General features: G+C 38.5%; 1 protein-coding gene across 6 annotated transcripts in view; it reads left to right on the forward strand.

Moving 5' to 3' along the window:
* SMG7 (SMG7 nonsense mediated mRNA decay factor) overlaps positions 1–23956 on the forward strand; it is a 72373-nt gene extending 48417 nt beyond the window's left edge. For 3 of the 6 annotated variants that reach the window (XM_068541381.1, XM_068541378.1, XM_068541377.1), the window contains 18 exons: positions 212–283; positions 1146–1296; positions 1681–1816; positions 5663–5825; positions 6274–6430; positions 9185–9255; positions 10831–10891; positions 12054–12173; positions 13063–13489; positions 15355–15499; positions 15984–16366; positions 17016–17387; positions 18159–18308; positions 20276–20356; positions 20826–20985; positions 21640–21810; positions 21931–22076; positions 22699–23956. In XM_068541381.1, coding sequence (XP_068397482.1) covers positions 212–283; positions 1146–1296; positions 1681–1816; positions 5663–5825; positions 6274–6430; positions 9185–9255; positions 10831–10891; positions 12054–12173; positions 13063–13489; positions 15355–15499; positions 15984–16366; positions 17016–17387; positions 18159–18308; positions 20276–20356; positions 20826–20985; positions 21640–21810; positions 21931–22076; positions 22699–22812 — 3080 coding nt within the window. In that variant the 3' untranslated portion in view covers positions 22813–23956. The remainder of the gene's footprint in view (positions 1–211; positions 284–1145; positions 1297–1680; positions 1817–5662; positions 5826–6273; positions 6431–9184; positions 9256–10830; positions 10892–12053; positions 12174–13062; positions 13490–15354; positions 15500–15983; positions 16367–17015; positions 17388–18158; positions 18309–20275; positions 20357–20825; positions 20986–21639; positions 21811–21930; positions 22077–22698) is intronic. The other 3 variants (XM_068541379.1, XM_068541380.1, XM_068541382.1) reach the window with 3 other exon arrangements.
* The last annotated feature ends 1251 nt before the right edge of the window (positions 23957–25207 follow it).

The raw sequence follows: 25207 nt of genomic DNA on the forward strand, positions 1-25207 counted from the left end.
AATAGGGAAGGCCGGATAGACACTTCACACATAATCCTATAGTTAATTTGTTTTAAAATATTTTCTGTCTTTAATCATCTTAATTTAATTTTAATGTGTTTATTAATTTTAAATTGTTAAACTATAGCTGTTTTGGAAATATTACCCTAATGCTTGTTTTATCTGTTTGTTCGTTTGTTTTTAAACTAAACTTTCTTTTTCCTCCTCTCAGCTCGATACAGAAACCAGACCAGCCAGGCAGAGTCCTACTACAGGCATGCGGCTCAGCTTGTCCCCTCTAATGGTGAGTGGGCCATGTCAACTTGTGGTTGATTATGACACTTTACTCTAGATATAGAAAAATGGTAAATAGTTCAAGGCTCATCTTTCAAGTGTTAAGAAACCAAAAAATGTTCAGTTTTGGTATTGATTATTATATTTTTCCTTTTAACTGTACAGTCTCTGTAACTGGAAATAAATTTTTTAAACTAATATTACGATTGTCAGTAAAGCAATATAAATAGAATATCTCCTAATGTGATCTAAAATTGTTTCAACAACTCTGGCTTCCTTTATTACTTATAGAATAATTTTCTTTTTAATACTATCATTTCCCTCCTAGAAAAATTATCTCTTATTACTAAAAGATAATGCTTTTGTCTTTTGATGGCTCCCAAGATAGGCATTAGCAGTGATTCTTGAATTAAATTACTGTAGGTGTTTGGTGATCTACATTCTTGTTAAGCCACATTGAAAGTCCTTTCAATTCTAAAGGAGCCGCTTGAAGGCAGGGATGGCAGTTGGACACATTATTTCATGTTGTCTGTGGCTGCTTTCCCACTATAATGGCAGAGTTGAGTAGTCGTGATAGAGACTCTTAGATCCACAGAGCCAAAAATATTTATTGTCTAGCCCTTTCTGAAGTCTCATTTGAACTTATTGTGCTCTTCATCCTAATTATGTGACTTTTCAACCTAAATATAATATGTACCATAGCTGAAGTGTGCTGTTTTACATTATGCCATTTTTAATGAGGTAGTCATGAGATTTACTTCATGAAATACTCCCCATTGTTAATATAAAGATTTAAAAACTGACCTTCTATGTTCTGATAGCAAGACTTCATGCATTTTGGGTTGCTTTAGAATCTTAACTTTCTCCTCTAGGTCAGCCTTACAATCAGTTGGCTATCTTAGCTTCTTCCAAAGGAGACCATCTGACCACAATTTTCTACTACTGCAGAAGCATTGCTGTGAAGTTCCCTTTCCCAGCTGCCTCTACTAATCTACAAAAAGCACTTTCTAAAGCACTGGAAAGGTAGGGTTGACTTTTCCAAGAGGACTTTGTAACCTGGTAGCCTTCACCCCTCAAATTTGGGCATGTAAGAAATAATGGCCAGTTACCTATGCTTCTCTTCTCTTAGGCTTGCCTAATTTCTAAACATATACATTACAATAGTTTTGCATGTAGTCATCACTGAATTTCAGCCAGTCAGCCTCTGATTTGTTCCCAGTGGAGGCGTACAGGCTGCTGAGTACTGACCCATCTGAGTGTGTTGCAGTTGAAAAGTCAGTCAGATGCCGAACCCTCTCCTTGAGTCACAGGTGCTCAAATAATGTGTTTTTGCAAATCGAAGTCTCCTGTAAGAGGTTTTAGCCATTTTGTTGCTTAAGATTCATGGAAGTTTTTCTTTCGTTTCAGCCGGGATGAGGTGAAAACCAAATGGGGTGTTTCTGACTTCATCAAGGCCTTTATTAAGTTCCACGGTCATGTGTACCTGAGTAAGAGCTTGGAAAAGTTGAGCCCTCTTCGAGAGAAATTGGAAGAACAGTTTAAGGTTAGATTTTTTTAAATAGAGAATTTTTTGTCTTGTCTAAATGAGGAAGCGTAAAATTTGGAGGAGGCTTACTCCCACTTTTTATGTCATTACTTAATTGCAAACTGTTGATAAAAACTAAATTTAAAGCATGTGAAATTCTTGCATACAGCATTCTTTCAGTTTAAACTGAGGTGCTGTCTATATAAAGAAATACAGCAGCAGTGTTTTCACTAAGTAGCTGAAAATACCATTTGGCAGAAAATATCATAGTGGGAAAAAACAATTTTTCCTCCTTCCTTCTCAGACCAAGCACCTTTCTTTTCTCAGTTTTGGAAGTCCTACATCTGATGGTTTCTGTATTTAGATATGATTCTGTTACCTACTTCATAGATAGTAATCCCATTCTGCAAACCGAGCGCATTGTTCTCCTTGCGCTTTGATCTATCAGAGTTTGTGGTTGATTGAAGGAATGTAATGAGAGTTTCATTCAACAGGAATATGTTGTACTAATTTGTATAAGGAGATAAAATTAAGTAACCTTTGTTCTATTTATGTATATGAAAATAATTTTTTATTAGTATATTAAATTAGCAGTTTAAATGTAGTGTAATTTATATAATATTGGAGGAGTCAAAATTAAGTATTAGCACTAATTTTATTTTTAGTTCATTTATTCAACAAATATTTGACTAGTATGTATCAGTCACTGTTTTAGTCACTAGAATCAACAGTAAACAAGACAGTCTCAAAGAACATTTTATATTTCTTGGTTACTTCTGAGTATCTATACACTTGGGGAATTGTCTGTAACTACTTTACAGTTTTATAAGTATTATAAAAGTTTCACATTCCAGAGATTGTTGAACTTAGACAGTTGAGATAATAAATTAGCCAAATATAGTCAGGGTGAAATAGTTTTTACAGATAATCATTTTTAGTTGATACTTTTTATGCGTAAGAGATCATACTAAATAACTATAATAGACATAGTTTGTTTTAAAATAAGCTTCTAGAGTCCCCTTCTGTTCTTTGCTCTCTTAGTGACCTATTTAAATTTAGCCCATGATTTATAGAGTTGGGTACATGAAAGAAACAACCAACTTTTTAAAGCCCTAGGCTCTTCAGCCTAGAAAGAACAAACAAGGCTAAATAGTTTCATTATAAGTTTTCAGTTATATGAAGGATTATTTTAAAATAACACACCTTTGTCTTCCTGAGGTCAGAAATAAAATCTTAAAATTTAAATAGAGACTGTAGGGGATTACTGAGGGGGTCTCTCTTTTGAGAGCTTAAAAGTCGGATTGACAGCCATCTTTCTTGGATGGTTTAGGTGCAGTCCCATTAACTAGCAGGGAGTTGGACCAGATGACGTTTTGATCTTGCTTCCAGTTCTGGTTCTGTGAAAGATATACTCCCTAAATGGGGAGGAAGGGGGGACCTACCTTAGTGAGATCTTCTTTATGTAAGTTATTCTTGTATAAAATCTAGTCAGTTTTGTATTTGGTTCAACCTCAAATACTAATACTCTCTTCAGATATATTTCTGAATGTGAAGTTCTGGTGGGTGTATGTGGGCAATTGCTAAAATACACTCTGAAATATCATTCCAACACTCTGAAGTTAAACATAGTATGAGGCAGATCTATTTTAAACCTCACCCAGTACTGAAATGTCAGAAGAACGTTGTTGGAGTGAAATTTTAGCATAGTTGAGTAAGTATTTCTAAAGCCTTTATAGATAATTAGTATTATCCACATGTAAACATCAGTGTATCTGTCTAACTAGCAAGTCTTTAGCTACTAAGCAGAAACGTGTACCAACTTGAGGTTCATTGAAGGACTTAAGGCCTGGGATTTAGGAATTGAGATACAAGGCTATTCCTATCTGTTAAATGTGTGCTGTTTCTTAATGGTATTTAGTTCAGTATATTCCTCAACTGCTGTTGAAAGTGTCTTTGAGGAACAAAAAGTCAGTTCCGGTTTGATTTTGTTCCCAGGGAACTCCTCTGTTTACTAAAATACAATCCAAATGTTATGAAATTACAACTGAATAATTACATATTTACTTCTAAAGGTCTGGGTTATTCCTTCACTAAGTGTTTGAGTACCTACTGTCTACTGTGTACTTTTCTGAAGCTCTTAGAGATAGACAGGGGAGAACAAGACAAAGTCTGTGTGTTCATGAACTTACATTATCATTTGCTAGTACTAGGCTGCACTCATATGCTGTAATGTTTCTGTGCATACACTAGAAAAATGTTTTTAAAGGGCTAGGATTTGTTCGGTAGGACATCACCTTCTAAAAGAAATGCCAGTGGATTTATAGATACAAGGGATACATTGCTGTAAACTATACTTACAGGAAAAAATGCTTTTTGAAAAATACAAATTAATATTCTCATGCCAGTATCATGCATTTCTGTAAATGATCAGCTGATCTGTAAGGTTGGATGTAGAGATTGAAGGAGAAGTTTTGTGGGAGAACTCTGGAGAAGAGATAGCATTTCAGGACATTCAGAGTAAAGGAAAGAAAAATGGTCGATATCTTTAGAAAAGGAGTGAGCATTCTTGATGTATATACTGGAAAGGCAGATGACAAAGGAAACTGAGAGAGATGATAGGGAGAACAGAGTTAAAGAAAAATAGAATTGTATTTTTTTCCAATGATAACGTGAAAGGTCTTATTAGTAGAATTATAGAACTTATTCTGGATATTTCAGATTCTTTAACTATGTAAAAAAAAAAAAAATCTCAGAATAGGCTAGACAAAGGCAGCTGTAAATTTCTGAGATGGTAGGATCTCTTGTCACTGCTGGTAGAACTGTAAGTAGTTTTCTATTTCCCACCATAAGGCTAGTGACAGTGAATCACCCACTTTCTCCAAAAATTTTCCCTGGGGAGGGAGAGTACTTGGCTATGCTAAAGTGTAGGGCAAAGCCAGGTATCATCTCTAATAGCTATCAACTTTGTTAGGAACTTGTGTTCGAAAAATATTTTGTATGGGAGTAATCTAAATTACTGTAGATATTAAGGTAGAAGGGTGATGAAGTTAAGGCTATAACTGAGAGCATGTAAGTGAATTTTTCCGTATAGTGCTGATTAGCAGGTCACTGTGAACACCTAGTTATTAAGTAAAAGAAATCCGATTATGAAGACCATGCTTTTCTAATAGGGGAAAATGTAAGTGTAATAATTTGTTGAAGCGCCTATAACACTTGTTAATGATTGCTTTAGTTTATCATTTACCCTGTGTTCCAGATATGTTCTTGCTATATATCTCATTTATAAATAAGTTTCTTTTGGGACTTCCCTGGTGGTCCAGTGGTTAAGAGTCCGCCTTCCAGTGCAGGGGACGTGGGTTCAATCCCTTGTCGGGGAACTAAGATCCCACATGCCTCAGGGCAGCTAAGCACACGTGCTGCAACTACTGAGCCTGTACGTTGTGGAGCCCGTGCTCCGCAACAAGAGAAGCCACCACAATGGGAAGCCCATGCACTGCAATGAAGAGTAGCCCCCACTCACCGCAACTAGAAAGCCCGCGCGCAGCAACGAAGACCCAATACAGCCATAAATAAATAAATAAATGTATTTTAAAAAATTATAAAATATATATATATGTATAGTTTCTCATGGAAAAAAGTATTGTTAAAAAAAAAACAGCTCAAACAGCTCTGTGGTGTCTGGGTTTAATCCTTTCAAGGCAGAAAGTCAACATGAGAAACATCAGACCATGTCAGACTCAATTAAAATACTCATCTATAAATGTTACCTTTGTGGCTTTAAATGCAGACTGCCAGTTTAATTCTTGTGTCACAGATGGCTTCTGTTCTTGATAATATATTCAATATTCCTGTCTTCTTTTACAGAGGCTGCTATTCCAAAAAGCTTTCAACTCTCAGCAGTTAGTTCACGTCACTGTCATTAACCTGTTTCAACTTCATCACCTTCGTGACTTTAGCAATGAAACGGAACAGCATAGTTATAGCCAAGATGAGCAGCTGTGTTGGACACAGTTGCTGGCCCTCTTTAGTGAGTATTAAATCATTTAACTTTCTGTGCCATCTTCTTTGGAAAGCATGATCTTAGGCATTTTCGTCATTATAACAAAGCATTAGTAACACTAAAAAGTGTCCTACATTTCTTAATATTGAATCAGGAGGCCTAAACCCTAAGTTCTGTCCTTTTATCTGCTGACACCCCCTCATCAACTGTATCTATAACATTTTTTTTTGTGTGTGTGTGTGTGTTCTCCCCTTTATTTTTTTATTTTATTTTATTTTTTTTATTTTTTTATTTTTTTTTTTTTCACACATCTATAACATTTTTAACATAGGAAAGAAAATGCCTTTTTAGAAAGAAGCTGTAAGATATTTAAGTATTAAGTAGGATACAGCAGGAGGCTCATAATAATATTTTAATTTGGACTGGTACACAATTTCAAATATCTTATGCTCTCTGAACACATTTTTTCTTTAAGTGTCTTTTCTTGGCATCCTGTGCAAGTGTCCTCTCCAGAACAAGTCTCAGGAGGAATCCTACAATGCCTATCCCCTACCTGCAGTCAAGGTCTCCATGGACTGGCTGAGACTCAGACCCCGGGTCTTTCAGGAGGCAGTGGTGGATGAAAGACAGTAGTAAGTGTCTCGGAGTTTCATGTTAGCTTGTGTGCTTTGTTTGTTTGATATTCAGATATGTAGAAACTGCCTTCTAAAACAGTATTGGAATAATGGAAGACTTTGTATTTTCCACCTACTCTCTAGAAATTGAACTGAAGACTTCTTTGTATGCTTTTTATTTGTTTGTTTGAATTCTTCATGTGAGGCACAATCTTAAGGATTTCTGACTCCCTGTGTGCTCCCCTTGTTCCTGGTTGCCATCCTGGGAAAAGGCATTTTTCACATTTCAAAATGAAATAGAAATAAAATCAGTTTGTTTCTTATTCATTATAATATGCCCCAATTTTATGCTTAGGAGTTGAAGGGAAGAGATTTTTACTTCTTCCATTCTTTTCTGTACATAAGCTGTTTGTTGCCTTTTAGTAACACCCAATTTGAGTTATATTTGTTTTAAGCATAGAAGATTGGAAGTTATTTTGGCTCTCACTATTTTCTCTGTAATTTCTACTCAGAATAATTCTGACAGTTCTTAGGAACTATTCATTTTACAGTGACAAATGAAAGCTTTCAGTTTACCTTTGATTATAGGAATAACTATTTCCAGTAAGGCTTTGCAGTGAGTGGGAAATTCCTCCCCTGCATATTTTGATGGTGGATATTAGGAGAGTCTCTGAAATATCTGCTTTGTGGCCCAGTATCTACACATTGACCAAGGTCACAACCTAGAAAATGTCCAAGCCACGTTTAAGACCCTGTGATCCCTCTTACTGCATACTTTTCTTTCCTCTTTTCCCCTCAAACCTAACTTTAAGCGCCTTCATTTTTGACATTGTCATGAATAGAGTTTAGCAACATAGTACAGCATACTACACATCTCCTTTCTGTGCCAATGTAGGTATTAGTAAGTCATACATATTTTTAGACATTGCTTTCTTACACCAGATTTTCATTTCTCGACCAGAGGTATACATTTTTCCTTCCCATGTGTACTTTAGAACTTGTGTTTGGTTCAGTAACTTGTATCAGTAATGCTGTGAAAGAAGCTTTGATATTTTTATTCGGTTTTTTGTTCCTGTACAGTGATCTTTTAGGCCCATTCTGTGCATTCCTATTTCTTTCTTTTTTTTTTTTTTTTTTCCTTTCTCTTTTTAATTTTATTTTGGCCATGCCACGCAGCTTGCAGGATCTCAGTTCCCTGACCAGGGACTGAACCCGGGCCATGCGCCGAGTCCTAACCACTAGACCACCAGGGAACTCCCGGTGCATTCCCATTTCTTATCGTTGCAAAGGATATTCAGCCAGAAGGAATAGTTTATTTACAAACTTTTTTCCTTTTTCTTCCCTATCATTTTCTCTTCCCCATTCCTTCTCTTAGATTTGTTGGGATCTTTAGAATTATGGCCTTGCAGGTATTTCATTCTGTCTTAAATTATGTTACTACTCATTTTAGGCTAGTGTGGGGTATTTCTCTAAAACTGAAGATTTTCCTTATACGTCTGATATATCAAGGTGTAATAATCTTCATTTATATCTTTTAAATGATGAAAAAAACAATTCCTCTTTGTGAACTCAAAGTTTTATATATATTCAAATAACCTTCAGTTTCTTGCTTTTGGGCCTTCACAATTTCTAGAACTTGTTTTCTTCTGTACTTTTTTTGAGAGCATGTTATCTTAAGCTAACAAATGCATGAAATAGTGATGTATTTTTTTCCTTTGTAGAAAGCAAAGTTAAACTTAAGTAACCCACAGTGGGGTAAAGCAATATATCATTAAGTCATTTCTCACACTCTTCTTCTGTAGTCTGTTTCTTGAGATCTCATATTTGTTGCATAAAGATATTGTTGTTCTAGTCTAACATTCTTTTCTAGGTTATTAATCTTCTTTTTCAACTGTCTCATAATTCGTTACATCCCCAAAGACTTGTAGCAGACATTTATTCTTCAGTGTTTATTTCATTATATATTTTTTCTATATTATTCATTTATATTTTTTTAAGCAGCATATTCCCATATTTTAAAGTGTACAACTGTCAGAAATAGTTGTCAACTTCCAGGTTTTTTCTGTGATGTGGTGATGTACATCCAATTTCTCTATCCTGGGCAACTAACCTTGGGCTTTCTTTTTTTAAAACACACTTTTCACCAACATTGGTTGTTAAATATTTCAAGAAACCTTAATGTTACCTTCAGTAGATCGTGATTATTTTTAATATTTTAACTAAATATTAAGAATATTTTTTAATATTTTGCAAACTTTGGCAAAAATTTTGTATTAGGAAACAGAGGTAAGGATATTACAACAATGTGTGGATTTTGTTGTATCATAAAAAGGCATAGTCATCACTTTGAACAGAGAATGTGATTTGACTATGATGTAACCACACCCCCATCACAGATTAAAAACTAGTAATGGGTTCCACAACTGATAATGTATGTGAAAACTATAAAAACATAATGTGCTATTTCTCTGGTCAAAGTTTTCTCAGTAAATATCAATGTTTAAAACTGACAAATTAATTTTGCTAATTGTTAAATTAGGAGCCTCGGAAACGGATCTGCAGTAGTAGGTCTCTATCATGGAAATTTGGCCCTTTTGGTGTATCTTATCTTGACACATTTGGAAATATGTTTTAGGAAATCATACAGCCTTTAAAATGCTGAAGCAAGGGAAAAATACATAGTCACGGTCCTATAGGTAACACTTTCATGGCTTATTAGTGTTCTGGTTTTTCATGCAAAAATAAAGTCTGAACTATCTGTTTAATTTACAGCATTTGGCCTTGGCTAATTTCTCTTCTGAATAGTTTCCATCCCCATGAAGAGGATCTTTCAAGTACTAATGGTAAGGGCTACCTTAACCTTGTGTCGCTGACATTGTTCTCCATCACTAATAGTCGGCTTAAGGCCAGAGAAAAACAGGGTTTTGTTCTTAAGTGTTTGACTTTATTTATTTATTTTTTAAAGTTTTTTTTTTTTTTTAAAGATTGACGTTTCTTTTTATTATTTATTTATTTATTTATTTATTATTTATGGCTGCGTTGGGTCTTCGTTTCTGTGCGAGGGCTTTCTCCAGTTGCGGCAAGCGGGGGCCACTCTTCATCGCGGTGCGCGGGCCTCTCATTATCGTGGCCTCTCTTGTTGCGGAGCACAGGCTCCAGACGCGCAGGCTCAGTAGCTGTGGCTCACGGGCCCAGTTGCTCCGCGGCATGTGGGATCTTCCCGGACCAGGGCTCGAACCCATGTCCCCTGCATTGGCAGGCAGATTCTCAACCACTGCGCCACCAGGGAAGCCCAAGTGTTTGACTTTAAATGCAGTAACTCAGAAGTGACTTTGAGCTCTGTATTGATTAAGTGGGTGGAAATAGAGGTAATGTTCTTCCAGTTCTCTCAGCAGCTTATTCTCCTGTTTAGCTACATTTGCATAGGAGCCCAGAGAGTGTAGTACCTTCAGATTCTTTCCATCTTCCTTTCCTCCTCATTCTTAGTAGGTTTTTTTAAGGAACTAATGTGAACAACATTATTCTGTCAAAGTAATTCTTGCTTATCATAGAACATTTGGGACATACAAACATAACACAAGTCACCCTTAATTCTCTCATACAGAGATACTTTCTGTACTATTCACATGATAGTGTATTTTCTTTGAGGCTTCTACTTATGTGTACATACACACAACCTGCGTGTGATTGATATCAGATACAACTTTGTACCTGCTTTATAATTTAACACTACATTGTTAGCCTTTTCCTTTGTCATTTAAACATTTTGGAACATGATTTTTACAGGCTGCTTAATATTCCGTCCTGTGGCTCTGCCATAATTTATTTTATCATTGTCCATTTGCTTAAAAAATTTCCCCATTATAAATAATCCTGCACTGAACAATCCGTAGTTGACTCCTTTCTGATTATTTTTCTTCCATTACATCAGTGCCCCTCAAGCATCATATTTGCAAATGAATCACCTGGGATCTTGTTAAAATGCAGTTTATGACTCAGTAGGTTTGGGATAATGCCCAAGATTCTGTATTTCTTACAAGCTCCCAAGTTATGTCATTGTTGGTATTCAATACTTTGAGTTAACAAGGAGATAATCTAAACATTGTGATTAATGGATCTGAGGCTTTGAAATTTTAATGCTGCTAGGGGGAAAAAAAGTCCATTGTACCCATCCTCCTCAACAATGAGTAGTAGGTGAGTATTAGGACAATGTCTAGGGCCCAAAGGCAACATGCAGGGGTTTGACAGGTAAGTTATTCTATCAAGATTACTGTAAAGAAGAGCAGAGAACTATGAGCATTATAGTTTCTTTCTGTCTAAAAAATACTTTTTTTTTTTAAATTTAAGAAGTAATATCCTGCTGAATGAAAGTATTTTAATTAAGATATTTACAAATCTTGTTTTCTGCCCTTCTGTAGCTACACCACTTCCAGAGGAGTTTGAGTTACAAGGATTCTTGGCTTTGAGACCTTCTTTCAGGTAGATAGCTTTTATCACTGTTTACCTAGAGTATAAAAAAGCTTCCTAATCAGCTTCCCTATATTGTCCATTCTATTCTGCTTCAGCAATTATATTTTTAAAGTACAGGCTTGATGATGTCCCATTACTAATACAAAAACTTCAATTTACCCATCCCCCGTTGTTATAATATCTTTTTTAGCTTAATGTCCAAATGCTTAGTTTTTCAGTCATATTTCCTGCCACTTTTACCTTCCTCCCCTCCAGTACTTACACATATTATACATACACTATGTCCTGTACTTGAATAGCTCTGTATATTTATTCCTCCAAAACTTTGTTCATGCTATGCCTAGAACATTCCCACTTCCTCTTTTGCCCTTCCCTTACCAACCTGTTAGCACTTAACCATACCTGTCCAAGGTCCAGCTCAGGTATCACTTAACTCTGTGAAACCTTTTCAAAGCTTATCAGAAGAAACTAACCCTTCTTTATTATGCTTCTCTTATTCTTTGTTTAGCTTTTATTTCTTCAGATTAAATCATAATTATTTGTTCCTTAAGGTAGGGACTATTTCTCATTTATCTTTGTATCCTTAGTATCTGACCTACTGCCTAGCAATTCTTAGATGCTGCTTCTTTTTTTTTTTTTTTTTTTTAAAGATAGCTTAATGAGAGATCTGAAAAATCCTTATTTTTTAGGTTGACTTACCTTTCTAATGTCAGTTAGTTCTTTGCTCTATGTACTTTATGATATGTATACATTTTTTCTGATTTAGATTGGGCCACCTTAAAGTGGATAGATTAATACTATTTGTTAGAATAGGCATTTCAGAGACCCTTAACATTGCCATGGTCATTTGAAGTAAGTTACTTATAATGCAAGGTTAGTGTTAATGAAAACTTTATTCTTATGATAAAAGAATCTTTCCTAATAAAAGATGGTGATTTATTTGAGCTCCTCCGTGAGAAAGTGAAATATAAGTAAAAATATCACATTAATATAGTGAATTTTGCATATTGTCTTTTCTACTTTGTTTCATTGTATTTACAGTCTTTGAGAGCATAAATAAATTTAAACAAATGCAGTTGCTTACATTAAATAGCTAACCTGTATGGAAAAATCTGAAGCCATTGCAGTTCATTAGGTTTAATTTTCTATAATTTGCTTATATCAATTTTAGGAACTTGGATTTTTCCAAAGGCCACCAGGGTATTACAGGAGACAAAGAGGGTCAGCAAAGACAAATACGACAGCAGCGCTTGATCTCTATAGGCAAATGGATCGCAGATAATCAGCCAAGGTATTCCTCATCGGATACACACACAGCCCCCACATGAGTTTTAGACTTGGTATAATGCTGTTGATTGTAAACTCTTAAGTCAAAATGTTGGTAACACAGCATCAAACTATGACCCTAGTGATCATACGTATCTCTTTATTTAACCTCTCTTCTCTCATTACACTGCCTATTTTAGAGGAGTTTGCCTTGTTGCCACTGTTTATCATGAGCTTTTTCTCCAATTTATAAACATCTATATAAATCTAACTAAATTGTATATTCACAGTTATGGTGATTTGTATTGACAGGGGCATGGTGGTCAGTTTCAGTCAAGACAGACCAGGATGGTGCTAGTTAAATATAAAGCAGGTATGGTAGTTGGTGTAATAGACAGGGCATAGGTTTTAGAGTCAGATTTGAATTCAGTGTCTAGTTCTGCCACTTCCCCAGGTGTGTGTGCTTAGAATCTCTGTGGTTGATTATAACCTTTCCAAAGTCAGTAACTGTTTCATATTCATTTTTGTATTCAGGTTCATATTATACTGTAAGCACTCACATGGTTGCATATTTGAATAAACTTAATACCTCTGAGCTTCAGTTTTCACGCCTATAAAACAGGAATTATAGCTGCTTCAAGGGCCTAGTCTAGTGTCTTGTGCTTAAAACATGCTGAGTAAATGTAGCTGTACTTATTAGAAAACGTTAAAAGTGCATGGGAATGTGTGGTGGTGATGTTCAGTGGGATAATGAGAATCTGAGTTCACATAACTGCTTTTAATGTTACCTGAATCCACACCGTTATACCCTGCTGTTTCCCACATTTTAAGGCTGTGGGACCCATACACAGTTCAGTTGTTATTGTCTTTTAGATTTGTGTTTTTCATATATGGATTTATTTTTACTTTTTTAGGCTGATTCAGTGTGAAAATGAGGTAGGGAAATTGTTGTTTATCACAGAAATCCCAGAGTTAATACTGGAAGACCCCAGTGAAGCCAAAGAGAACCTCATTCTGCAAGAAACAACCATCATAGAGTCACTGGCTGTGGATGGGAACCCAGGACTGAAATCAGTGCTGTCTACAGGCCGAAATCTAAGTAACAACTGTGACACAGGAGAGAAACCAGTGGTCACCTTCAAAGAGAACATTAAGCCACGAGAAGTGAACAGAGACCAAGGAAGAAGTTTTCCTCCCAAAGAGGTGAGAAGGGACTATAGCAAAGGAATAACTGTAACTAAGAATGATGGAAAGAAGGACAACAACAAGAGGAAAACAGAAACCAAGAAATGCACCTTAGAAAAGTTACAGGAAACAGGAAAGCAGAATGTGGCAGTGCAGGTAAGCTGTATTTGAACTATAAAGCAGGTAGAGGAAGGCTCACACAAAAGGCAAGATTTTTCATTTTGTTCCTAAAGCCTTGAGAATTGACTACTCTGGAAGCTTCAGTGCATTCTTAGAAGGCTGCATAGTAAGGTCATGTAAAGAACTATGGTAGATGGGTACTCCACCAACTCTCAGGAATTGTAATGTGAGTGAAAAAAATCTCAACCTGATTTTTGTCAGTTCTCTCCAGTTTAAGTGGCTGGAAATGACCCGTTGCAGAGCTATCAATTTCACAAAGAATTACATTTTCTTTGGAAGGAGGTATAATTGTGATTTATTAATGCTATAGTGGAAAATTTGGGGTCTTTTATAGAGCCCATAGAACCAAGTATATTAAGGCTTACATGGTGGTTTTTTGTTTTTCAGATTCACTATACAAAATAAAATATATTCTTGGGGAAAGATGAGGCTATTTTCCTTGACATTTATACCTGCCCCAGCTAGTAGCATTATATAACCTCAGTGTTATCCTGGCTCATAGGAATTTGTAAAGCAAGAACCCAAGTCTCTTGCTGGGAAAGGATAAACACTGCTCAGTTATTTGTGACTTTTCTTTTAAATACACACACACACCTTTACACACACACGCACACACACCTTTCCAAGGAGATACAGATGATTTCATATAAACAAAAGGGTCTTTACTCTGTGCTGGGTTTATTAACACCGCTGATGTTTGTAGCCATTTGATTATTAACACATTTTGGCAAATGTATTTATTTACAGTAGGCATGAGGAATCTTACAGTTTTGAAGTCTGCTTGCAAATAAACATTACCTGCAGTGCATTTCCCTTACAGTTTTTTGCGGGGAAAGGGAGAAATAAGAACATAGTAGTTCTGTTTTAAGGTTAATAATAGGGGAAGAAACAGAGAAAAACATGGTAGAAATTGAGGAAAGGCACAGAGAGAGTGAGAGGTGTTGGGGAAAGGCAAGGAAGAAAACAAAAGAATTATAAGGCCACAGGACCAGGGTTTTAGGGATAAAGAGTTCAGCATTTCCTGCCTGCTCTGGCTCTATCCTCTGAAACTGCCTCTCCAGAAGGTCCAGACGGAAAATAAAATCTCTTTTCTGGTCTCTCATCCTTTTAAAATCTGACTATTGATGATTAAAGAAAACCTGACAGTAGTCAATATATCACCATCCTCTGTACCTCATCCTGAGTTTTCTATAAATGCTACCTATTTTTTCTCATTTTACTCATCTTTACATTACTTGAGCAGTGCATATGGCATCTACTTCTCTCCAGCTCCATGTGTAGGATCTCAGGCCTGTTTCTTACTGCTGAAAGTATCCTTATTTATTCTGAGGGTGGTAGGGTTGCAGGGTGGAGCATGGATGCCTGACTGATAACCCTTAAAGCTGCCCAGATGGAGTTAAACTGAGGGCCAAAAGTGTCTCATCTGTGGATTAGTGGTCATTATTCATTCATAATTCATGTACATTAAGAGAATACAGGGCCCTGGGGCCCATAACAGTGGCTTAAGATCATAAGCAGCTTTTTAAGCCTGTTGGCATCAGGTGTCTCGTTTGTAAAACAAATGAGTTCTCAGGTCTTCTCTGTATTTCGTACTTTTATGATATTGTGAAAGCAAAATAATTATACCAGTAAAACTAAGCCCTTATAGCTTTTTTTGGCAATTAAATAATTTGACTTTCCCATTTTTAATTTAGGTGAAGTGAAATATCTGCAGCATATACTTTTTTTTGGGGGGGAGGGTACATAGTAGGATTTTAAATACTTTCTTAGAGTAGGTGCTTCTTTCTGACACGTTTGAGTTTCAGATTATTATAGATAGTTTTGCTTCTGGTTGGTCATAGGTAAAATCCCAGACAGAATTAAGAAAGACTCCAGTGTCTGAAGCCAGGAAAACACCTGTAACTCAAGCCCCAAGTCAAGCAAGTAACTCCCAGTTCATCCCCATTCATCACCCTGGAGCCTTCCCTCCTCTTCCCAGCCGGCCAGGTAAATATATGTTTTGTAGTTTCTTCTGCTGAATTCCATCTGTGTAGGAGTTTCTATTAACCCACTGAGAAATTTTAGACTCTGAGTGACATTACTAAACCATAGTGTTAAAAGGTATAAGGGAGTTCTCTTTTCCCTAATGTTTATGAAATTGTTTTTTGAGCCATTTCTCTGTAGTTTTATGTACAAGTGTATGCTTGTTATTATGAAGGAATTCCTGTCACTAAACATGGCATCTAAGAAACTGCCTTTAGGATACTCCAGTTACCTCCGTGGATAGAAGTAGCAGCCAATAGTCTATATTTAATTCTTGAAATCAGGTTATAGATTGACACTTGATCAGTCTTACTTGATGGTTGATCCCTGTCTTTTATAATTTATTAGAAGACCTCTTCTCCACCCCAGCCCAGAATGACTGTACTATTTTTTGTCTTTCTTTTGCTAAGTTTCCTTAGAACTAAAGCTATGTTCTTCTGTTTTGAAGGGTTCCCGCCCCCAACCTATGTTATCCCCCCTCCTGTGGCATTTTCTATGGGCTCAGGTTACACCTTCCCAGCTGGTGTTTCTGTCCCGGGAACCTTTCTTCAGCCTACAGCTCACTCTCCAGCAGGAAACCAGGTGCAAGCTGGGAAACAGTCCCACATTCCTTATAGCCAGCAACGGCCCTCTGGACCAGGGCCGATGAACCAGGGACCTCAACAACCACAGCCACCTTCCCAGCAACCCCTTACATCTTTACCAGCTCAGCCAACAGCACAGTCTACAAGCCAGTTGCAGGTTCAGGCTCTAGCTCAGCAGCAACAATCCCCTACAAAAGCTGTGCCGGCTTTGGGGAAAAGCCCTCCTCACCACTCTGGATTCCAGCAGGTAAGTTACAGCCGTGTGTACTGTCCAGCTGAAGTAAGGAGAGGGGAAGGTTGAAATTATTCCGTGTTTGGTTAATTAAAAATACTAGTTAAGCATTCAGCTACTTCTTGCTTAGACTTGTAATGATTATGGGAACACATAAGTCTTCTCTTTGCTGTTTAGGAAAGTTCAGGTGTTCTCCTTTTTACTTTTGTAAAGGACAGTAGATCTTAACTACCATTCTTTGCTGCTACTACTTGTCAGCTTTATAGAAAAGGATTTTCTATAAATAATTTCCTCTATTTGAACCTAAACTACAGCAGGGAAATAGTATCATAATCTTGATGAGGTGTCAGTGATACCAGTCTTAAATAATTTGTCATCCCACAGCACTTGAAGCAGAAGGAGAAATGTGTGCGCGCCCACCCACACTCACATCCTCATTTATTAAACCTCTTAAATAATGGAACTGAAAGGGAATGTGAGTTTAGTGCCCTTAATCTGTTCCCAGAAAGCTCTGTGTATTGAAAAACTTAGAGTAAACAAAACTGCATTGCCTAGAGTTTTGTTGGTGGTAAAATCTCTCAGATTCATTCTGTGATTCCTGAGTACTGAGTGTAAGTAACACTGCATTTTATCCTCATCTTGGTGACAGGCATCTCTTTTTTAGTATCAACAGGCGGATGCCTCCAAACAGCTGTGGAATCCCCCTCAGGTTCAAGGCCCATTAGGGAAAATCATGCCTGTGAAACAGCCCTACTACCTTCAAACCCAAGACCCCATAAAACTGTTTGAGCCGTCATTGCAACCTCCTGTAATGCAGCAGCAGCCTCTAGAGAAAAAAATGAAGCCTTTTCCCATGGAGCCATATAACCATAATCCCTCAGAAGTCAAGATCCCAGAATTCTACTGGGATTCTTCCTACAGCATGGCTGATAACAGAGCTGTAATGGCACAGCAAGCCAACATGGACCGCAGGGGCAAACGGTCACCGGGAGTCTTCCGTCCAGAGCAGGATCCTGTGCCCAGGATGCCATTTGAGGTGTGTGTCCTTTCCTATCACCAGGCACTTCAGAGTTAGGTCTGGGGATGCATGTCCTTTAAATTTCTCAAGTAGATGTTTATAAAGGTCACTCTGCTTCATTAGTGCTGCAGAATGCTGCTGAGTAAATGGGTGCAGCTTTTGGTCTCCACAATTGCATAGTACGCTTGATTTGGGGGAGCTGAAGAATTCTGTTCCTGATTTTGACCTGTGATGGTCTGGCAGAGAAATCATGTGCAAAAATCTCTAACACAGCATGTTAGAGAATTCTGAGACAAAGCTCCTCTCAGTTGGGCTGAATCATCTAAGTTTAAAAATAGGTTTATTGCGTATTTAAACAAATTGTTTTCTGAGAGGAACAAAGCCAGTTATCTTTGATAGTGGAGTTCCCTGTCCTTGAGCTTTTTACTCATGAGAAACAGGTATCTGTTTGTAACTTTTAAAGAAGCTGTTTCTCTGTTTGTTAGCACAAGATAGGCTAATCACTTTGCTCCGTTGCATTGTTTTACTCACTGCCCACATTAACCTTTTATGTTCTGCTCTGTCACTACTTTTGCTTCTTTCTGTTGTCTCGATCTTTCTCTACCATTGTCCTTGTGTCACTTTGCTTTGGTGTTTCAGAGCCTTTTCCTCTTTGCATAATACTGTCTCACTATTCATTACTTCTTCCTCCTTGACTTCAGTTGCCTTCATCCCCCCTAATCATGCTACTACTCCTTTGTGCTTTTGTCATCCCTTATTGCATCTCACTGTGATCCTTTCTGTCACTAGGACCCCAAGGGCTCCCCTCTGCTTCCTCCGGACCTGTTAAAGAGTCTGGCTGCCTTGGAGGAAGAGGAAGAGCTGATTTTTTCTAACCCTCCTGATCTTTACCCAGCTCTGCTGGGGCCTCTCGCCTCTCTTCCTGGACGAAGCCTCTTTGTATGTATTTTACATAATTCTTCTTCTTGCTCTAACCTCAACTTCTTTTCTGAGATTTTATAGTACTTGGAATAGGTGGTTTCTTCTTTCTAGGGCTTTCCTTTTTTACAGAATTTTAAAACTTATTTCCTGATTGCCCAAACTAACCTTCAAATGGTAGTAGAACATAGCAAAACATGTCTGACTCCATAGTTTCCCCAAATCTTATAGTTATAGCTTTGTTACATGTTATCCAGAAAGCATCCTGCAGGGCTGGTCACACACAGAATGTGATGCTGGCCAATTAACTTACTTTTCAGGTATCATTTCCACCTGGACCCAGGAATTTTAGGTGTCATTTAATCTTGTTTAGGAACAGTGAGATTTTTCCTCATGTATTCAAAATATGAAATGAAATAATGTTCTAGATTTTTTACTGAATAAAAAAATTCTAGATTGATTTTACTGAACAGTATGTGGTTCTTTTCTGTTTGGTTAATAACTAAGAGCCCTGATCTAAATTCAGAGCCAGATTCATAAACAGAATGAGTGCAAATGAAAAGGACTCTATTTATAAACATTGTTGGAGTACCATAAATGAGTGAACACAGAGATAAATAACTAGAATGACATAAAATAAAGTCTAAGAATTGATTAGTGGTATCTTTTAAAAATAACCTTCTGTAACCCAGTGTGCATTTCAAAGGATGCCATTGTTTACATATTTTACTAAGGTGGGGGGGCTGTAAGAAAGATGTATGCTGTGAGGTGTTTCCCCTGCTCCCTTCACGCCATCTTAATAAAACATAAAACACTTCTTGAGTTCCAGTTTCTCGCTGTTTCTTTCCCATAAACATGGGGTAAGAAAACATTCGTAAGATTAAAGTGCATTGATTTTAGTATTAGGAGAACTGAAAGCTGCTTAATGGCTCTCATGACAAACTGCCATCCCTGGCACTTGAAGTTCCCTTAAGAATTTTCCTGAGTGAGTGGCCACAGAGACCTCTCACTTCCCCCACCAAAATTAGCAGAAATAAAAGATCCCCTAGACACTTGAACAGTCGTAGTGCAATGGCAGTGCCTAGAGGTTGTGGAATGTCCAGCTACTAAACTGTTGCCTCTACGTGTTTGCCTTTCTTGCTGCTTTTTTTTGCTGGGGTGGCTTGAGGGACAGGCGGGGGAGCGCGTCTCTGTACACTAGTTTCCTAATCCCTTAGTTCCTGTTGTGCTTGCCCCTTCCGTTGGAAATGAAGCTGATGGTGGAAAAAGCGGAGGGGGGCCTTTTAGTGGGTTTTTTTTCATGTTAAAAAAAACCTTACGGTAGCCCTTCTTATATTTAACATCGTTAATGATGTGTGTGAAAGTGCCTTGCATGTAGCAGGTGTTTAATAAATGCTTTGTTGACCAACAGTTCAGTGACAGTGAGCATCAGAGATTCAGCTTTTTTTTCCCTAATAACTTTCTTAGGGCCAATAAATGTAAGCTTGACTTCAGCAGCTATTTTAATATATACCACAAATAGAGTTGTTAGGAACCATGCTAACAAAACCAGTTGTCAAATGGATTTAAAGGCTTTTTAAAAGTCATTAATGTCAGTGTTTTAAAAATTTAGGGAGAAACAGTGCCTGATCAGTTCCCCTTCTTGTTTTGAGAGTATTTTAAATGCAACTGTTGACAAAGGGCTTCCTGAGGTTCTTGCCTAGTGAACACTCCAAACTGCCAGTTTCCAGGGTCCCTGCCAGGATCTCTGTGCTAGATTAGAGGTGCTGATCAGGAGGGTTCTGTCTGACTCACCTGTGACAACTGGCACTTATCTGGTGTCATGGTATTAACGGATTTGAATTTATATCTTCTAAGCTTTAAATTGTACAAAATAGGTGAGTACAAGTATGCTTAAATTGTGGTCTTTTGGTTGCATGGTATCTTAAAATTAATATTAAGAAAATGGAAGGCATAATTTAACTACCTTTTTTTCCGGGACTGTGAAGAAATCCTTATTGGAGAAGCCCTCAGAGCTCATGTCACATTCATCCTCTTTCCTGTCGCTCACCGGATTCTCTCTCAATCAGGTGGGTAAACAGTGAAGCATCCTGCTCTGTGCTTTTATTGTGGGCTAGTATTTTCTTTCCCGTTCTATTTCAATATGTCTGTTTTTCCTTTCTCTTCCATATATTGGTGTTTTCCAGGTATTTGATTTTATTCCCCACCCTCCTTTGATTAGGGTACACTAGAGACTTGTATAAGTTTCAATTGTTTAACTTCTCATTAATATTAAAGTCTCTGGGGCTCTGTTGTTCGGCAAGTAAATTATTCATACTTTCTAACCCAGGTGGTTTACATAGAGCAAAATAAAGGGTGAGGGAAAGTAAAAGGCAAATGAATTAAACGGGAAAACTGAAAGAAACAGAAGTAAAAGCCTTCAAAAGTTTGTCTTGCAAAGAAAGGCTTAAGATAAGCATCCATGAGCATGAACACTGCCTTTTCTTAAATCTCTGTCTTTGGCGTGAGTTTGTTAACTTGGTGGTCATTGTCTTTCAGGAAAGATACCCAAATAACAGTGTGTTCAATGAGGTATATGGGAAAAACCTGACAAGCAGCTCGAAAGCAGAACTTAATCCCTCATTGGCCCCCCAGGAAACATCATTGTACTCCCTTTTTGAAGGGACTCCGTGGTCTCCATCACTTCCTGCCAGTTCAGGTATTGACTAGTCTTTAAATTATAGACCTTGCATTTCCCGTATACTCAAGTTGATTAAGAGATAGTATGATTGTGTTTTGGTGGTTTTTGTTTGTATTTTGTTGTTACTTGTTTTTAAAGTAACTTCTGAAGGAAAATAGGAAAAAAAGCCTGATGAACTGGTTCACATGATAAATGACAGTAAAAAGCTGTTTTACATCCTCAGTAATGAGCAGAGTTGTAAGGGAGAAAAATACGAGTTTTATCTTAAGGTTTGCAGCTATTTTTTAGTTTTATTTGTAGATATTCGTTCTTTGCAGGAAAAGTTGCACTTTTAAAAATACAGAGTTAATAGTAATTTTTAAGGTTAGGCAATTCTGTTCTGATAGAGAAGAGCAGTTATACTTATCTGAAAGAGGCACACCAAAAGAATGCATTTATTTGACAAAACTGTACTGTTTTATTTGTAAGGCAAGGAACGTGCCTTAGGCATGCACAGCAAGACAGACGAGTGCATTTGGCAGGGTCCCTTTTGGGGCCTTTATTTGCCTTTCTCCTGAAACCCTGTGGTTATTGTTAACAGAATTTAAGTGATCAGATCTACAGGAAACTTTCATTCTTGGCATGTTTGGGAAACATCTTTGTTTAATGTCCTGCGTTGCTATTATTTCATAGATCATTCAACACCAGCCAGCCAATCTCCTCATTCCTCCAACCCAAGCAGCCTGCCAAGCTCCCCTCCGACACACAACCACAATTCTGTCCCATTCTCCAATTTTGGACCCATTGGGACTCCAGATAACAGGGATAGGAGAACTGCAGATCGGTGGAAGACTGATAAGCCAGGTGAGATCCAGACTTCATTGCTTAGCAGAAGTGAGAGAACTTACTCTACCCTTCCCTGGCTTTTGGCATTTGGCAATGATAGAACAACTTCTTGAATTATTCTTATCTCTTCATTCCTAGCCATGGGTGGGTTTGGCATTGATTATCTCTCAGCAACATCATCCTCTGAGAGCAGTTGGCATCAGGCCAGCACTTCAAGTGGCTCCTGGACAGGCCATGGCCCATCCATGGAGGATTCCTCTGCTGTCCTCATGGAAAGCCTAAAGGTGAGTGGATCAGGAACAAGAACCACTAGAGATGTCTCTGCTTTCATTCACATAAATGGCTAATCTTATTCCTAAGGCCCTTAGGATTGATTCATAGCACATATCTAGCAAAGTCCTAGAAGCATGGTCTGCCTTATAAGATTCTTGAATAGGACTTTTTTTTTTTTAATTTGTGAATTCACTAGCGATAAAGCAGTATCCTCAGGGGGACAGACATGAAGGTTTTAGTTGGATTCTAAGATTAAGAAAATTCGGACTCACCTTGGAATATTTTATTTAAGCCTTTTCTGAACAAGTCAGAGAAGGGCATCTAATTTCAGAAATGTTTTGTTTGCCTGAAACCTTTCTGGTAAATGCTCTGGTCTCACATGGAGCTGAGTTTTAGCAAAAAGACTTTATATAAAACATACTTTCACCTTTTCTGGTTTAAAATGATCTTAATGGGAACTAACCTGTCTTGAAGACCTGGTCTTAAAACAACTTTTTCTAATAGCGGGGTGTTTTTAGGGTTTGGGAATCTTGGGGCATATATGCCTTTATGTTTGGCTGGGATTAAAAAACAAATCCCTTAAAGACAACCAGGCATTTGACCTCTGCTGACAAGCTCTGGGCTGTTTTTCAGTCTATTTGGTCCAGTTCCATGATGCATCCTGGACCTTCCGCTTTGGAGCAGCTGTTAATGCAGCAGAAGCAGAAACAGCAGCGGGGACAAGGCACCATGAATCCTCCACACTGAGGCCAGAGTGGCAACCCTGGGAACGAAGGCTCCATAAACCATGGCATGTTGGGTTTGCAGGACTGGCCCACGCAGTCCCCTGCAGGTGGCAGCCCTCTTTTCTGTTTCTCGCTGTTGAGAGGGTGTAAGTGTTCCACCAGCCCACTGAGTGTGCACGAAATGTCTGCAGTGCAGCAAAAGAAAAAACCATCAGGAACTCTCCGTCCCCCCGGGGCCTTCCGGAGGGAGAGAGGAACTGCTATTTGTCTCACTCAGTTACCTGATATCACCGCCTTTCACCTTCTCCATCGTGCATGTCCCCAGCCACATGGGAAGTGAAAGCTGAGAAGGGAAGGCAGATGGGAGAAGCCAATGGGAACGTCTCAGTCCTTTTTTTTCCTCTTTGGGAAGTAAAATAGGAATCCATTAATGATTGCTTTGCTGACTGAGAATGTAGTTGAAATTATTCCTGAACATCTTTTGTCATTGTTATTCCTCTCAGTAGTAAGATATCACACTGAATTCTTCCGCACACGGATGTGCTTCTTCTAGTCAGTGTGTAGCAAAGCAAGCCCCGTGCACTGCTCCTGTGAGAGGTTGGTGGTGACAGGATGGGGAAACTGACCTCTTCAGCCAGTGGAAATGTTCCATAAGGGAGAGGACAAGGCCTCAACTTTCACTCCGAAGGTTCTGGTGGGCCCTCCTCTGGCCTGGAGACTCCAGCAGGAAATGCCCTTCACTCTGTAGGTGCTTGAGCCCCAGTCGAGGATGCAGCGCGGGTGGTGGTGCTGGGCTGGACTAGCAGACAAGCTGCTGTAGGGTTTTAAATGAACGTTTTTGATTCCTGTACATTGTACGGTAGCAAAGCAGGCAGTCCCACAGAAGGCAGGCTGGTCCGTTCGTGGCCTGACGCATTTGAATAGGCAGAAGCTTTCAGTGTGGTTATTTTTTGTTTGGTTGGTTTTTGTGCCCCCATCCTACTTACCACCCACCTCCTCCTGTCCCTACCTCCACCCCTTTTCTACCCTGTGCTGTGTGCTAGTAATCGTTATTATTCCTAACATGCACAACATCTCGCCAAGAAGCAACAGCATGGGGTCCAGCAGCTGGGGCCCAAAAGACAGTCTGAAGAAGAAGGAAGCAGCAGCAGCGGCGTCTGCATAGCCCACCGAGGGGCCAGGCCCCTGCCCGGCTGCAGTCTCCCAGCCTCCACTTTCAGAGTGAAATTCAAGGCAACACAGACACGTGTGCATCATGCAGAGAAGAAAACACAAGGAAGTCCATTCTGGAAAAGGTGGAAGAAAGGAAAATAAACTTTTATTTGATATTTATTAGAAGGAAAGAGGACTGAAAATTTTCTTGTGTAGAAACAGAAGGACAGCATTTCTGATAGTCATTTCCTGGAAAAGTAATATTTTAAGGGGAAATTATGGAAACAATCTAAATGTCCAATTGCTGTGCTAGTGGTAGGGTTTATTTTCTGGGAGAGCTCTCCTTTGCGTGTGTGTGTGTGAGCGTGAGTGTGTGCGCACACATGCCCGTCTGCTCCCCCAGAGGGGAGGGGTGATGCGTGTGAGTGTGTGGAGCTAGCGTGGGACTTCAGAGCTGGAAAACAGCTGCAGAGCAAAGCGCATCCAGGAGACCCGGTCGTCACTGGAGTCTGGGCAACCCCAGCAATGAAAAGGGGTGAGATTCATGCTCATTGCTCTTCCGAGAGAGTGGTTGGAGTCCTGTATGCTTACATTATTGCTCTTTTAGTTTGACATGGTGTTTGGGTTTTGTTTTGTTTTGTTTTATTTTTTTGAAAGGTCCCAAAGGGTGAAGTCCCCCCACCCAATGGCAATATGAAACCCTTTGTGCTTCTCTCCAGCCCCTTCCCCGTGTCCACCTTTCTCCCTTTCCCTCCGTCCCAAGCCTCCTTCCCTGCTGCCTTTACCCACTTTGTGTGTTTGAGCTCTGCATTCAGGCAGCTGCAACATTCCAGTGTTTGAACTGTCACCGATTCTTGCACCCTTGACAAGCTAACCAGGTTCACCGTCTCGGTCCCACGTAGTGCCCACGTCCCATCTACAGCCCCATTTCTGCATGAGAATTTGGTGTTTGGAATGTTTTCTGACTCTTGGGGCGGGGTTCCTCGCCTTATCATCCTCAGTGTGGAGTAATGAGGAGGGAGAGGAGAATCTTCATCAGAAACTGGTTTTGTGTAGTAAACTTTCTTTTGTGTTTATTTTTTTGTTTTTGTTTTTTGTTTTGGTCTGTCTGTGCAAGACCTGCAGCTGCTGAAATCAGCTTTGCCTTTAATTAAACCATGTTCTCTCCAACCAGATCTGTGTATAGATTCTTTTTTATCCTAAAAGAAAATCCAACTTAAAAAACAAAAATTTAAACTACTTACAAGTCATCTAGGGGAAAGCAA

Source organism: Eschrichtius robustus, chromosome 3, assembly GCF_028021215.1.
Source record: "Eschrichtius robustus isolate mEscRob2 chromosome 3, mEscRob2.pri, whole genome shotgun sequence".
Taxonomy (NCBI): Eukaryota; Metazoa; Chordata; class Mammalia; order Artiodactyla; family Eschrichtiidae; genus Eschrichtius; species Eschrichtius robustus.